This window comes from Panthera tigris, chromosome B4 (genome assembly GCF_018350195.1).
Source record: "Panthera tigris isolate Pti1 chromosome B4, P.tigris_Pti1_mat1.1, whole genome shotgun sequence".
Taxonomy (NCBI): Eukaryota; Metazoa; Chordata; class Mammalia; order Carnivora; family Felidae; genus Panthera; species Panthera tigris.
The window spans coordinates 140,704,110-140,718,148 of record NC_056666.1 but is presented as its reverse complement, the minus strand read 5'-3'; the positions used below and the strand labels follow the sequence as shown (position 1 = coordinate 140,718,148).

The following is a 14,039-nucleotide window of genomic DNA, read 5'->3' as shown; positions in this document are numbered from 1 at the left end:
ACCTCCCCTGAGACGCCACCCCCCATGTGGGCTGCACAGTCCAGTCCCTACCTGGAGGTCCCTGGGGAAGAACGGGGCACGTCCTGGTGGCTGGTGGTGCTGAGCCCGCTCAGGCTGGCCCCCTTCCCAGGAGCTTCCTCCGTGCCCCTCTGCTGCCCACAAGTGCAGGGTGGTCAGCCTCCTCTGCGTGTAAGCCTCATGCAGGATGCCCCAGAGGAGCGCAGGTCGTGCCCTCCAGGGTCAGCATGTTCTGTCTAGATGAAGGCGAGGAGTCCTGGGCCCACCGGGTGGTGAGTGGGGTTCTGCAGGGGTGGGGCCTTGCACAGGGCAGGGGCCAGGAGCCAGCTGCTCCTGTCTGCTCCAAATCTCATGAAGAAATAAAAAATAAAATCAAAGTTCTCCTTTTTGCCACCAACTCAAATGAAGGCTGAGACAGCTTCGGGTAGACCGTTTTATCCTCCTCGCTGCAAAGTTCTGCGCATAAAAGGACTTCATTCACAGGTGTGAGGGAGCAGTAGCAGTGCAGCTGACCTTGGATTTGGTGGGTGTGACCTCGGGAGTGGAAGTTAGACATGTGCCAGGTCCTGTCTTCTGGGTTATGTGCCAATTCCACAGGACATGATCCATGCAGGGTGGGGGGCGTGTTCGGGGAGAGATTCCATGCTATGCGCCAATTCCCACCCCCACACACCTCACACTCGTGCAGGTCCCGCCACACCTGTGTCCACACCTGCAAGCCAGGCAAGGCCAGCTCACGGCAGCGGTTTTGGGGATAAGGAGCCCGGTGCCCTGGCTCTGCTCAGCACCAAGGCGGTGTTCCTTAACATCACCTCTGCAGAGAGAGTGCCATTCACGTCCCATCACCCTCATCCTCGGGGGTGGTCTTGGATCCCCACTTGGCACTTGGAGGAGGGTCTTCCGCCAGGCTCCCTGGTCATGGGGTTTGCCCTCTGTGCCTCTTTTGAGGAAGTCAGAGACACCGCTCAGCTTGAGAGGCTCAGAAGTTGGGGGCAGGCCTTCTGACCTCAGCTGTGGCTGGCTGGGCCATCCTAAAAGGACTTGCTTCTTCACTCTGCTCTCAGCCTGCCTGTGGGCTGCACACTCCTGGGGCAGCTCTCACCTGGTGGGGGCCAGGAGCCAGCAGGTAAATGTTCCCGTTCCCCATCCTTCAGGTGATGGCTCAGGGAGGCCTGGAGTTTGGGTCTCCACCAGCTTCTCCTCCCCCCAGTGCCTCTCCCCTTCCCACTCCTCACCAGGGCACTCAGTGGGGCTCTTGCAAGACCAGCTGCCTGCCCCTTTGTCCATGCTCTTCTTCTGGCATGAAATTGAGCACAGTGCCAGGAGGTACAGCAGCCTTCAGGCAGTCATGAGGACAAAGACCAAGCACCCAAGACCAGGACCAAGGGAAGGAGCCTGCTATGTCCCAAGTAGCCTTCTTCTAGTAGCCAAGCCAGCCTCCACACCTCGTACCCTAATTGATCAGATCGGTCTCCCTGGTGTTTTCTCTTAGAGCTGAATGCTTTGCATCACACCTATTATATGATCTATTGTTGAAATATTTTCATTGACATCCCAAAATAACTGTGTTCTCTATATGCAGAATGTAAAATCCAGGGTGGATGTATGTTTGTCGTACTTCATTAATTATATATATATAAATCTATATATATAGAGAGAGAGAAAGGAGACTAGAAAAAATACACCAGAATATTAGCAATAGTTGTCTTTGAGTTGATATGAGAATTTTTTTTATCTTCCTTCTATTTTCTGCAGTGTCCAAAATTCCCATAATGACCGTGTGCTCTTTATAATGGAAAAATAACACTTTAAAAAATAGACAAATTCTATTTTGAATAGTGTTTATAAAAATGATAATGAGCACTATGTGATGAAGTGCTGTTCTTGGCCTTGTCTGCGGGGCAAGTTCATGGAAGCCTCATCAACATCCAGAGATGCGTACTTTTATTGTGGTCCAATAACCTTTTTTGTTTGCATTTAATTAATATACCTTTGCTTTTGTATTTTTAGTTTTTCTGTGGATGTTTCTATTGCACTTGGGAGTCTCTAATAAGCACATATAATACTTGAAACAATTAAGACAAGTTCATACAGGAAAAAAGGAAGAGAAGCAGTGAAGCCGCCCCTCTTCATGTTCACTCTTTTTTCTAACACAGGTTCTGCACACTTTTTTTCCTACCATAGCATAACAAATGTTTTCTGGGTTATTACTTTTTTCATACCTGTCCGATATTTCAATTAGGTAAGTATACCTTAAATTTAGCTGGTCAAAATTTAGATTTTTATGCTTTCAACATTTTAAACAAGAATGAATACAAAGCTTTTCGTTTAGAATCCTATCCTTAGCCTGGTTTCCAGAAGTCAGAGCCATGGCATTAGAGTCTTACTCAGCACACAGGGCTCCAAGGACTTCAGCATGTGTGCACTGGGCTCCCAGAGGACAGGGGGCATCAGCCACACCCCTGCTCTCTTGGACTCATATTCCACAGCCTCTGCCAGGGGAGTAAGCAGGAGAGACCCCTAATCCAACTCCAAGGCTCAGGGTCCCCCAGCACCCAGGAGGACAGGTCACCCAGCAACATACAGAGGACAACAGATGACCACAGGAAGCTCAGAGGTTCCAAGGGCAGAAACGGGGTGGAGGGACTGGGGCCTCGAGAGGGGCAGGAACAGGGCAGTTTTGATAGGGAGCCACTGCAGTTTAGGAGGGATAGTGTCCGCTGAGGTTTCTGTTTAAAAGCGTGGGGTTAAAAGTGCCAGTGGATTCACAGATGCCGGTTGAGGCAGGAAGCCTGGAGGAGACCTTTGATGCACAGAGATACATAGGTGGACATCAAGGTGGTTTGATCCAGGCAGAGGTGGGGGGATGAAGGGGCAGACTTAGGGGTGACGGGGTGGAGGTGAAGGCAGCTGCAATGGGGTCTCTAGGGCAACTCTAGTTCAGGTGCCCGAGAAAAAGCGTAAAACCCAGAACACAGTTAAACAAGAGCAGGTGGGGAGATGCTTATGTGAGTTCTAAGTGTCCACAGCCCCTACTGAGCTGTCTGGGCCCTCTGCACCTCAGTGCTCTCATTAGGGTCATTGCATTTACAGTACTCTGCAAAGCCCCAGCCCACTGACCCGCTGAAGGAGTGGCTTCCAGTGTCAGGTGGGATTGGGGAGTTAATGTGTAGCACACGACTGAGCCAAGTGGTCTGCTCAGAGGCAGAATGTTGGAGCTCTGCACAGGGAAGGCATTGAGTCCAAGGGAAGAAGCCAGTAAGAGAGAACCCAGGACGCAGCCAGGGATGGGGTCTGCAGCACAGCTGAACTAGAGGAAACCCTGAGATTCAAGGAGCAGCTGGAAAGGGGAAGAAAGACAGGCAGGTGCAGGAAAGGAGGTCAAAGAGATGGGAGAAAGATGGGCAGGTATGGGAAGGGTCCTGCTAAGAGGGAGCCGTTCCAGATAAAGGACACCCAAACATGGCCAAGCTGGAGGGAAAGGTTAATGCTACAGAAAAATGGGGAGATGATTTGGAGGAACTGAGGTGGAGGTGTGGGTGGGCATGTGGTGCCTTTCCTGAGATGAATGAGGACAGTGAGCACAGGTGGGCAGTGAGGACAGGAGGGCAGTGAGGGCAGGAGGACAGTGAGAGCAGTGAGGACAGGAGGGCAGGAGGGCAGTGAGGACAGTGAAGACAGTGAGGGCAGCACGACAGAAGGGCAGGAGGACAGGAGGGCAGGAGGACAGGAGGGCAGTGAGGGCAGGAGGACAGTGAGAGCAGTGAGGACAGGAGGGCAGGAGGGCAGTGAGGACAGTGAAGACAGTGAGGGCAGTGAGGGCAGCACGACAGAAGGGCAGGAGGACAGGAGGGCAGGAGGACAGGAGGGCAGTGAGGGCAGGAGGACAGTGAGAGCAGTGAGGACAGGAGGGCAGGAGGGCAGTGAGGACAGTGAAGACAGTGAGGGCAGTGAGGGCAGTACGACAGAAGGGCAGGAGGGCAGGAAGACAGGAGGGCAGTGAGGGCAGTGAGGACAGGAGGGCAGGGCATGGAGAATTCCCACCTGAGCGAAGGAAGAGCAGAGTGCAGGTGGGTTGGGGGGGGGGGTCCTTTTGGTGATGCAGCCAGAGGATCTGTGGGTCATGCTTCCGTGCCCGGGTACATTAGGGTGCAAGTTTCAAACATACACAGCTAGGGCTCTCTGCCTCATCACAACTTAGTGGGAAAGTCTCCTCACAGACATTCTACTTGGACTCTCGACAGTAGAGCTGGAACGTTCCCGTGTCCTGGTTTGTAAGCTGCGTGTCCACTGCGCAGCTAGTCCCTGCTCTGTTGGTGGGGCTGTCTACATACCAAAGGTCCGGACCATTTATTAACTCTTATTTTGAGTAGAGGCATGTGATTTTTTTAAGTTTGTTTATTTATTTACTTATTTATTTATAGCACGCGAGTGGGGAGAGAGAGAATCACAAGCAGGCTCTGCACCGTCAGCACAGAGCCCCATGCAGGGCTCAAACTCATGACCGTGAGATCATGACCTGAGGCAAAATCGAGTCAGATGCTCAACCAGCTGAGCCATCCGGGCATCCCCACAGCATGTGGTTTTCATAGACACTAGTTTTAAATTTATATGCAGTGAATCTGTCTAACCCTCCCATCACTCACTCTCATTTCATAACTTGCCCTGTAATCTTCCTAGTGTTGGTTGCACTGGTCTGGCTCTGGGGGAAGGACCCAGACCCACCCTCATGAAGGCCCTGCCTGTCACGCTGACCCCAGCACCCAAGATCTGGGGCTCACCTGGGGACCGGGGACAGGAAACCCATTCTCCGGCAGATAGTATCTACAACCAGCTAGAGGCCTAGTGACAAATAGCCACATTTCTTCTTCTGGATTTCTGTGAAAAATTTTTCAACACCAATTTTAAGATTGAAACAGACTGACCCCCTGTTCTCCCTCTCACACACTCACAAGCGTGCATATACACCCATGGGCGCACGCGCGCACACACACACACACACACACGCACACACTGATCTGAGCCATACCAGCTCCCCCATGTGACCACCACCCCCAGCCTGGAGCTCTGGTGTGGAAAGAGGAACACACAGGTGTGACCAGTGCCCCCTCTCTTTCTCTGGGCCCAGCTTCCTCCCTGGCCAATCCAGCACATTTGGGGAGAATCCCTAGGAAGGTCCACGGCATGATTTTGGAGAGTACTTCTCACGACTCCATCAACGGGGAGTCTTGGTCCCCACTGCCAGGGGCAGCTCCCAGTCCCTTATCTGTGCCACCGTCCCCCAGAAACAGCCAGTGTCACACCAAGCAGAGAGTTTATTGAGGCGCTAGACTGCGGGGAGTGTGCAGCGGCGAAGCGGACGCTGGTGCGACCAGGGCCAGGGCGGGCGCCCTCCTCCTAGCGTCTGGGGGCTTGGGGTAAGCGTCCAGAGCTACTCCTAATCCCCCCCAAGCCCCTTCTGGGGAACCCCTCCCTGCTTCCCCCTGAGCTCCACGGAGGGCAGTTTGGGGTCCCTCTCTTTGTCCCTGTGGTCAAGGATGGGATAATCCCTTGAGATTCACTATAAAAATTAAAATTCCTTTATAAATCACAGGGGAGGGGCAGGAGGGGATCACCTGGGAGCTTGGTGCCACTGGCCACCTAGAGCCTCTCCTTCCTCTACAACCCTCCCAGTTCTGACCCCAAGTAAAGAGCAGAGGGTGAGAGTTTGCAGGCACAGAGGGGGGCAGAGACAGAAACAAGGAGATAGGAGGAGGTCAAGGGGCAGATGAGGGCGACACAGAGAGAAAGAACGGATCGGAGGGAGAGTGGAGAGGTGCGGACTCCTCTCTCCCGAAGCCCCTGGGGAGCACGGAGGAAACTCCCTGGACGTCAGTTCCCGCGTGCCCCCAGTCCAGCTCTTGCCAAAGCCGCAGTGGCTTCTTGAGACACGCCCAGCCCCAGCTGCACCCGCAGCAGGAGCCCGGTGGCGGCTACTCCAGGTAGATGTCCTCTGTGGGGCAGGCGTACTCCAGGTGCTCCTGGTAGTACTCCAGGAAGGCGCGGCTGGGGGAGAGAGCGTCGTCTGCCAGCCACCCGGGGCCACCTGAGTCACCCGCACCCCCACGCCCCACGTTCTCCCGCCTCACCCACCTGGGCCTGCCCGTGTCACCCCTGGACCCCACTCCTCAGCTCTCCAGGCCCGTGGGGCAACGTGCCTCTTCCACCCCCAGCACCCTCCCCCTAGGCTCCTGCCCCACGTCTGCAAACTTGCCTTCCGTCAACTTCTTCCAACTCTCCAGCTCTACGGCTCCTCATCTGGCCTTCCCCTCACTCCCGTACAAACTCCCCACCCCATGCCGGGCCTTCCCCACAAACCTCGCCTCCCTGCCGTCTTCCCAGCCCTACTCTCCCCACCCCCCGCCGGGCACTCACGCACCAGCTCCGCGTCCCACACGCCCCCCGGCCAACCCTGCCCACCCCAGCTCACCCCACGCTCTGGGCCACGGGCCTCATGGACTCCTGGGACACAAAGACGTGGCAGGCAAAACGGCTCAGCAGAGGGTGTTTGGTGATGAAGCCGAAATAGCTGAAGGGGAGTTGGTGCAGAAGAACGTGAGAGCACGCACACCTCAGGCCCCCCTTAAGATCTGGAGAGGAGTCAGGGACAGAGGGCTCCGGAAGAGAGTAAGGGGAGGGGACAGTGTGTGGGTCACAGGACTTCCACATTTCAAGGTGACTTTTTGGGCTCTAGTGCAAGCACAGTGCTCGGCACCTAAGAGGAGTGAGTGGCCTGTGTTGCCTTCTCCACGACAGGGGTGCCCCGCCAGGGCCACCCGCCTCCGTGGCTCCCCACCCAGAGCACACGGCAGGGCCTCCCTCCTGCCCTCTAGATGTGAGTCACGTGAGCCTGCACAGTCCCGTCTCTGGTCCTGCCAACTCTTGCAGCTCTTATCTGAGCTCTGATTTGGGGCATGGCCTTGGCCCTCAACCCGCAGAACCCTCTTCATGGAGAGACACCTCCCACTCTGGTTCTGTCACAACCTTTCAGTCACCGCCCCAACTCTTCCCTGAATCTGCCCTGTTCTCTTCGCGAAGACATTAACGAAAGTTACCGTCCAGAGGGAGAGCCTGTCAGAGCCCCGCGGCATGAGTCTGGAGTCTCCCCCACTGTGGCCCATCCAACCCACATCACACTGCATTGGGCTCCTGTGGTTCTGCCACATGGGAATCCACATGACAGCGTCACGGCCGAAACAACATGCTCGTGCTGTCGGTGAAGAGCCGCATCTCAAACGCCGCGTTCAGTCACATTTATCGTCACCGTCGCTTCGATGGGGCTACCGAGTCCCGGGCACCGCCCTCAGCCCTTCCTGCTCTCACCTCACATAAACTTCACGACAGCCCCGTGAGGTCGGTGTCCCGTTTACTGTCTCTACGTGACGGAAATGAGGCGCCGAGGCAGTCAGAAACCTGCCCAAGGACGCACGGCCAGTCTGTGGCAGCGCAGGAGCACTTGTGGCGATCTGCGACCTAACAAGCCACGTACTCCAGTTTCATCCGGCACATTCCGGACCTGCTGCCTCCTTCACAAGGAAGTGAGCTACCCCTTGGCCTAACGCCGTCTCATCAGCGCCTCCTTACCGTGAAGGACTGCGCCGAGTTCCGGAGTAATGCGTATTAGGAAGGCCTGGCCGGGAGAGCAGCTCCTGTGTCCCCTCCCCTCCACCCACCACCTCCACTGCTTGCATCCTAAACCACTGGTCCGACCATCCTTCTCTCATGCGCTTGCGCTTGGGTCGTGTTTAGGTGTCCAGACCTGAGCTTGTGGCACATGCACTTTCCCTCCCGGTAGTGCCACCCTCAGCCCGCCGCCCGTGCAGGTGTGGCCTCCATGCAGACCAGTCCCGTGGTGCCCGAGCGCCCTGCTGTTTGGTCTGAACCCTGACCCTCTACTCCAGCTCTGCATCCTGACAAGCCAGCTGGTCAACCCAACTGAGTCACACTCAGTGACACCACTGCCAATGGGATGAAATACAAGCTCTTTGACAGAGTCAAAGGCCACCGGTACTCCTAGTGTCCCTCCAGCCTCATTCCAGCTGTTCCCCAAGACACCTAGTACCCCCCACCCACAGCCTTGGCTCACCTGGCTCCCTACCAAGACCTGCCCCGTTACTTACTTGTCTTCCAAGGCTCACAGAATGCTTTCCAGTCCCCACCTGAGTCCCAAGAGAACTCACCCACCTCTCTACAGGTCTGCTCACTGGAGCCCCATAGCGACATCTGCCAGGCCCCGATAGATCCTTCTAGTGCTGACTCGTCTATGTGTCTGTCTCCCCACCCGGACCAGATGGGAGCTTGTTTTGTCCGTGTCTCCTGAGCCCAGTGCAGAGCGGGCGCCATGTAAGGGCTCAACTCACAGAGCCACGTGGCTGCAGGCGGGGCAGTCAGGGCGGTGGAGGACGGGAATCATAGAGGGGCGGCCCTGGGGTTTTATGGGGGCTCTGAGGAAGAGAAGGCTCTCACCAGCTGTTGCGGGGATGGCAGCCACAGAAGGAGATGTTCTTCATCTGGAAGAAGTGGCTACAATGCTGGAACTAGAGCAGAGGCGGCAGGTGTCTGCCAAGTTAGACGGAGGGCCTGGAGCCACTCCTGGCACCCCTGCCACCCTCCCTCCGTCGGACCCTCTTGCCTTAGCCCGTCCCCAGCCTCCCCTGTGCCTCAGACCCCTACACCCCCACCTCAGGTCCTCCGCTTAGACTCAGCTTGACCCCCCGAAGGGAAATCTCAAGGTCACAGGAGGCAGGAGGACGCAGGTGGACCGTCAGCTTCCGGGCAGTAGCAATCTGGGGAAGAAGTTAGGGGAGAGAGGGTCTCAAGGGCCTACAAGGGTGTCTTCGTCTCCCCTTGGTGCAACATTTGCATTATGGATGAACGCTCTTGGCACTGACTCTCGAACGTGTGAGCCAGGGGTCTTGGCCATTCCTTAGGCTCAGGACCACCTGGTCACCTCTCTGCACAAAGCCTGCCATTTCCTTCTGTTCCTCCAGACAGGACCACAGCTCCCACCACCCCAGGCCTCCTCACTGCCCACCCCACGAGCTGGATGGGAGTTCTCAGGCACAGGGCCGTCCTGCTCTTCCGCTGCTTTTCTACTCAGTCACAGGACCAGTAGAGGGCAGGTGCTCATTAAATGTTGACTAAGAACAAATGAGGGAGCAAATGACGGAGGAAAGGACGTATGAGAGTTGGTCTTGATTTGCAGACAAAAAGAAGATGGACTGCAGGAAAGCAGAGGTCCCACTGAGCCCGCCAAGAGACCCCAAGGTGCTGGGAGGCAGCTGCCAAGCTCTGCCCTCTGACCAGGCCTCTGAATCAGAGCTGGGATCCCTGCCCCCTGAGGCTCCCAAGGCCCCACCTGAACCCTCTATGGTCAGAGGCCTGGGGCCTCCAGAGGCTGTGCAAGCCTACAGGACTGAGGTGGACCCCTGCCTCCAGACTGACCTTCTGCATGGCTGCACACAGGATGCCATTGCCCTGGTGACAGGGCACCTCTACAGAGCCCAGGAACTGCACGTCGAACCGCTCCACCCAGCAGGGACTCCGCTTGCTCCCTGGAGGGGTGGGGAGGGGAGGGGAGTATCATAAGGGGTCTAGATCAGGCCAGTGGCGGGGGGAGGGGGCGGGGAGGAGGGCGGCTGGGTAGCAAACTACACCTCGGGGATGGGACCTCACCCAGCAGGTCCTTGGCAGGACCGGGCACCGCGTGGGCGTAGAAGGCAGGGAAGACCCCACGCTCCCCTGTGCGCATGTTGAAGCCACGGAACCAGAAGTCGTCCTCCTCGGCCTCCACCAGCACCGGGTCATCCACATCCAGCTCCAGTTCATCCGGATGGCGGGGGATGAACCTGAGATGAGGTCAGAGGTGGGAGATCACTGGAGGAGGGGCAGCACTGGCTGGGACGCGTCCCCCCCGCGGGCCCAACGGTGTCTGCAGACCAAGGTTGGGGATCACTGCCGGCACGTGAGGAGGCAGTACCTGAAGACGGCCCGATGAGTTTGCTCTCGCTCCTCCCCGTTGACCAAGCAGGAAAAAAGGCCAAAGGACTCGGTGCCTGAGTGACAGAGACAGGGAAAGACAGACTCAGAGGTGGGAAAGGAAAGTACTTGAAGGCCTGGCCAACTTCCTCCCCCCAACAGTCTGCTGTAGGTCGTCCTGAGTCAGGGAGGGAAAGGGAACCAGCCCATCGGGGCGAGGAGGAGCATCGATCCCCGCAGGCGTCCCCGCCCCGTGAGGGACCTCAGGCTGCCCTGGGCGCACTCTGGGGACCTGCCTGCTCCCCGGGACCATCCCCCTTCCCCCACTTCCCACTCACTGGAAGAACGAGATGTGCTGTTGACAAAGACATTGAGGAACTTCTTGGAGAAGGTGAGGTCAGGGCTGTCTGGGGAGGCGTCCTCCGGGCCCTGACCGCCACTCAGAAGTGCAGCTGCGGTCTCTTCCTCGCTGGCCTCCCCGCCGCTGTCCTCCTCGCTGGCCTCCCCGCCGCTGTCCTCCTCGCTGTCCTCCCCGAGGCCAGCGCAGCGCCGAAGGCTCACCAGCTCTAGCTGCGTGTGCTCGTCCACCACCAGCGTGTACTTGACCGCATCGTACACCAGCGAGGCGTCCAGCGGCGCCGCGGGGCCCGCGCTCCGGCCCCCAGGGGGCCCCGCCTTGTCTTCAGTGTCATCCTCTTCCTCTTCCTCCTCGTCGTCCTCCTCCTCCGAGCAGGCGGCGGAGCAGGCGCGGCCAGGACGGGCGCCGCGGCCCGGAGCGGCCCACAGCGGCGTGATCGTGTCGCGTGTGGGGTTGCTGAGGAAGAGGCAGGGCCCGGGCTGCGCAGGGCCAGGCCGGGGTGCCGAGGGCACGGGCGGCGGCGGCCCGCACAGCGTCTCTATGTCCACCAGCTCCACGCCGCCCGGCCCCGCAGCCGCCTCAGGGGCCTGTGTGGCCCCGCCGGCCGGCGACACGGGCTCCCCCGAGGGACGCGACGCGGGGGACAGACACTGGCCAGGGCAGCGGATGGGCGAGGAGCCCTCGGAGATCATGCGGCTCACGAGGTTGCTGAGCAGCCAGGGCGAGTCGGCGTCCTCGCTGAGGTCTGGCTCGGACTCGGACCCTGACTCGTACTCGCTGTTGGTGTCGTCGTGGCCCACCGGCAGGAAGGCGGGGCGGCGCGGGGGCTCGCACGGGGCCTCGGGCTCGGGCTCGGGCTCGGGCTCGGAGGCAGGCGACGAGGCCTCCTCGATGGAGTTGGTGAGGTGCGAGGAGCGGCCGCTGCTGCTACTGCCGCCGTCGCTGCTCAGCTCCAGCTCCGTCTCGGAGATGGAGGAAATCATGCGCCCCAGGCGTGCGGCCCCAGCGACCTCCGAGTCGGAGCCTGGCGACGACAGCTCCTGGCTGCTGCGCCGGCCTCCGCGGCCCCCGCTGGAGCGGCTGCCCAGGTCGGCCTCGATGCCAGGATCTGACGAGGGCGAGGCCCCACAGGGCGCGGGGGGGTCCGCCGGCCGGTTCCCTTCGCAATCGCAGCCTGGGCGCACAGGCGACTGTGCCCTGCAGGGGCTCGCGTCTGTGGGCTGGAGGGGGGCGGGTGACTCTGCCGAGCAGGGGTATATGTCAGCAAGCCCACCAGGTTCCCTTCCTCCCCCCCACCTCCTGTGACCCCACCACCAGCACCACCACCCCGCTAACCTCTGAGGGGCTCCTGGGGAGGTGAGCACAGGACTGTTTCCTGCCAGGAAGCTGGAGGCGCTGGGGCAAAGCCTCCATTGTTGTTCAGGGAGTCCTGGGCGGGGGGGGGGGTTGGGGGGGAACAGCAGTAAGACAGTGGTGCCGAGGAGGGTCTCCAGCTCTCAGGGGTAGGACAGGCTGTCGTGGGGAGCAGAGTTCCAGATGGTGGAAACCCAGGTTTAGTTCCAGGGTGCCGTAGGTGGGTCTGGGTGCTCACCTGGGCTCCCAGTGTAGTCAGGTGGAGCGTGGTGGGCCGATTCTTGTGGGGCTCCTCCATGGAGGGGGAGGGGATCAGGGCCTCCTCTGGGGCAGGGGCCTCTAAGCCAGGGCCTCCTCCCTCCTTGCCCTCCCCTTCTCCTTCCTCCTCTTCTTCCTCCTCCTCCTCTTCTTCTTCCTCCTCCTCCTCTTCATTGTCATCGATCATCTCAAACTCCTGGAAGTCATCCTGGAAGGAGCAGATGGGGTGCGGCTGCTCCGAACGTCCCAGGGAGAGACTGTCCTGCAAGAAGGAGGGACAGGCAGAGCTCGGCCAGAGCTCAATAGTGACTGGGGGTTCCAGGTGCCAGGAAAGGGGAAAGCAGGAAACTGTAAGTTAAGGGAGGGAAGACTCCAGTTCACTCTGCTCCCCATCAACTGATCAGTTGTTTATTTGTTTGTTTTTCAACCCGCATAAGATACAAAAGGATCTCTTCAGTTCTTGCTAAGAGCCCAGACTCTTAAGCTTAAGTGACAGAAATTCTCAGAGCGGCCGCAACCCACCTGCCATCCTCATGTTGCTCCCAAACCTCGTCACATTTGACACCAACACTCCTGTCTTCATAGCACTTTGACACAACTCACAATTACTCTACACCCCCAGCAAGCTGCAAGCCTCACCAGAGCAGGGCCGTGTCCATATTGTGTACCCTACACCGAAAACAAGACTTAGCCTGTGGATGCTAAGTGGAATGCATGAAGACAGCCCAGGATAAGCCAAGCTTGCACCCACCTCAGGGCCTTTGACACAGTTAATCACTTTCCTCCACTCCCTACTTCCCTCACCTGCCCAACCCCAGCTAGTCATCCCTAAGGGCAAGGTTGTGTGCCATTTCCACCAGAAAGTCTCCCTAATGGCTTCAGTCTCTGTTGAGTTCCCTTCCCCCTCAGTGCACCTAGGAGCCCAGTCCTTGATACTCAGGCAGCCAGCCATTGCCTCTTATGACTTTCTCCCCTACTGAGTTAGAAGCTCCCAAGGGCAAGGGGCACACTGGTCCCATTCTCCTTCCACACACCTGGAAGCCCCCAGCACTTGCCACATGGCAGTTCCTCAGAAATGTTCTAGAGTGAGTAAAAACAAAAACGTGGAGAAAGGGAGGGAGAAGAGAAGAAGAAGGGGGAGATGGGGAGGAGAAAAGATTAGGGGTGGAGACGTAGGGCAGATAGATGGAAGCTTGAGAGATGGGGATAGGGTTAGGAAGGAGATGGCAGCTGGAAGGGGTTAGATCTTCCTAGAAAGTAGTCTGAAGACAGAAGGCACCCAAACCATAGGCACACCTCCCCTCCCCCAAGCTAGCCCAGTGACAGGGCCAGGGGAGGAATGCTAGGGACAGCCCTCTGTGGAGGGCATAGAGTCTGAGAAAAGAGAGGTTTGATATCAAGGAAGACCCTGGACCAGGAGGCCAAAAGGGAGGGGGGAGTCAAAGGATTTCTATTTCAAGGCTGAGCGCAGACCCACCCTAAAACTCCAAGTGAGCATTAAACAGATCCGAAGTGAGGTTCTCCCTTAACAGGGTTCCATGACCCCAGCCCATTTCCCACCTTCTCGCAGTGGTCCGAGTCATAGCTGAGGCCCAGGCCACAGTCATCGGTGATCTCAGACAGGTCCTCATCGTCAAATTCTTCCAGGCTTATGTCCTGGGGGGGCCTGGGGAGGGGACCAGGGTCAGAGAGCAAGGACAGGGCTCCTGAGGGAGCCACCACCCCTGGACTCCCTCCCTGTCTGGAGGCTGGTCCTAAGGAGGAACCCCCAGCTGCTAAGCCCCATGGTCTCCAGAAACCCCAATTCTCAGATCCACATCCTGCCATCACCTTGAACCCCAGGCTCTGCTCTTCAGTGGATCCCCCACAATCTGAGTGATGACCAGTCCAGAAGAGCCATCTGTCCCCCCAATCCTCCCCACCCCCTCCTCTTCTCTCCTCCAGGCTACAGGCCCCTCTGGGTCACAGCCTCAGCCCCAGGGGAGTCAGTCTGAGCGGAGTGGGGGAAGGGGGGGAAGGGGGAGCTGAAGCTGCA

General features: G+C 58.1%; 1 protein-coding gene across 4 annotated transcripts in view; it reads right to left on the bottom strand.

The window, feature by feature from the left end:
- Positions 1–5,315: 5,315 nt before the first annotated feature.
- The window catches only part of MAPK8IP2 (mitogen-activated protein kinase 8 interacting protein 2), a 29,164-nt gene continuing 20,440 nt past the window's right edge, over positions 5,316–14,039 (bottom strand). For 3 of the 4 annotated variants that reach the window (XM_042993641.1, XM_042993642.1, XM_042993643.1), the window contains 11 exons: positions 13,565–13,670; positions 11,985–12,266; positions 11,729–11,822; positions 10,374–11,633; positions 10,037–10,112; positions 9,733–9,905; positions 9,502–9,611; positions 8,739–8,843; positions 8,524–8,594; positions 6,488–6,586; positions 5,316–6,063 (listed from right to left, as the gene is read on the bottom strand). In XM_042993641.1, the coding sequence (XP_042849575.1) occupies positions 5,991–6,063; positions 6,488–6,586; positions 8,524–8,594; positions 8,739–8,843; positions 9,502–9,611; positions 9,733–9,905; positions 10,037–10,112; positions 10,374–11,633; positions 11,729–11,822; positions 11,985–12,266; positions 13,565–13,670 (2,449 nt within the window). In that variant the 3' untranslated portion in view covers positions 5,316–5,990. Of the gene's footprint in view, positions 6,064–6,487; positions 6,587–8,523; positions 8,595–8,738; positions 8,844–9,501; positions 9,612–9,732; positions 9,906–10,036; positions 10,113–10,373; positions 11,634–11,728; positions 11,823–11,984; positions 12,267–12,526; positions 12,604–13,564; positions 13,671–14,039 lie in introns of those variants that run through there. The other variant, XM_042993644.1, reaches the window with a different exon arrangement.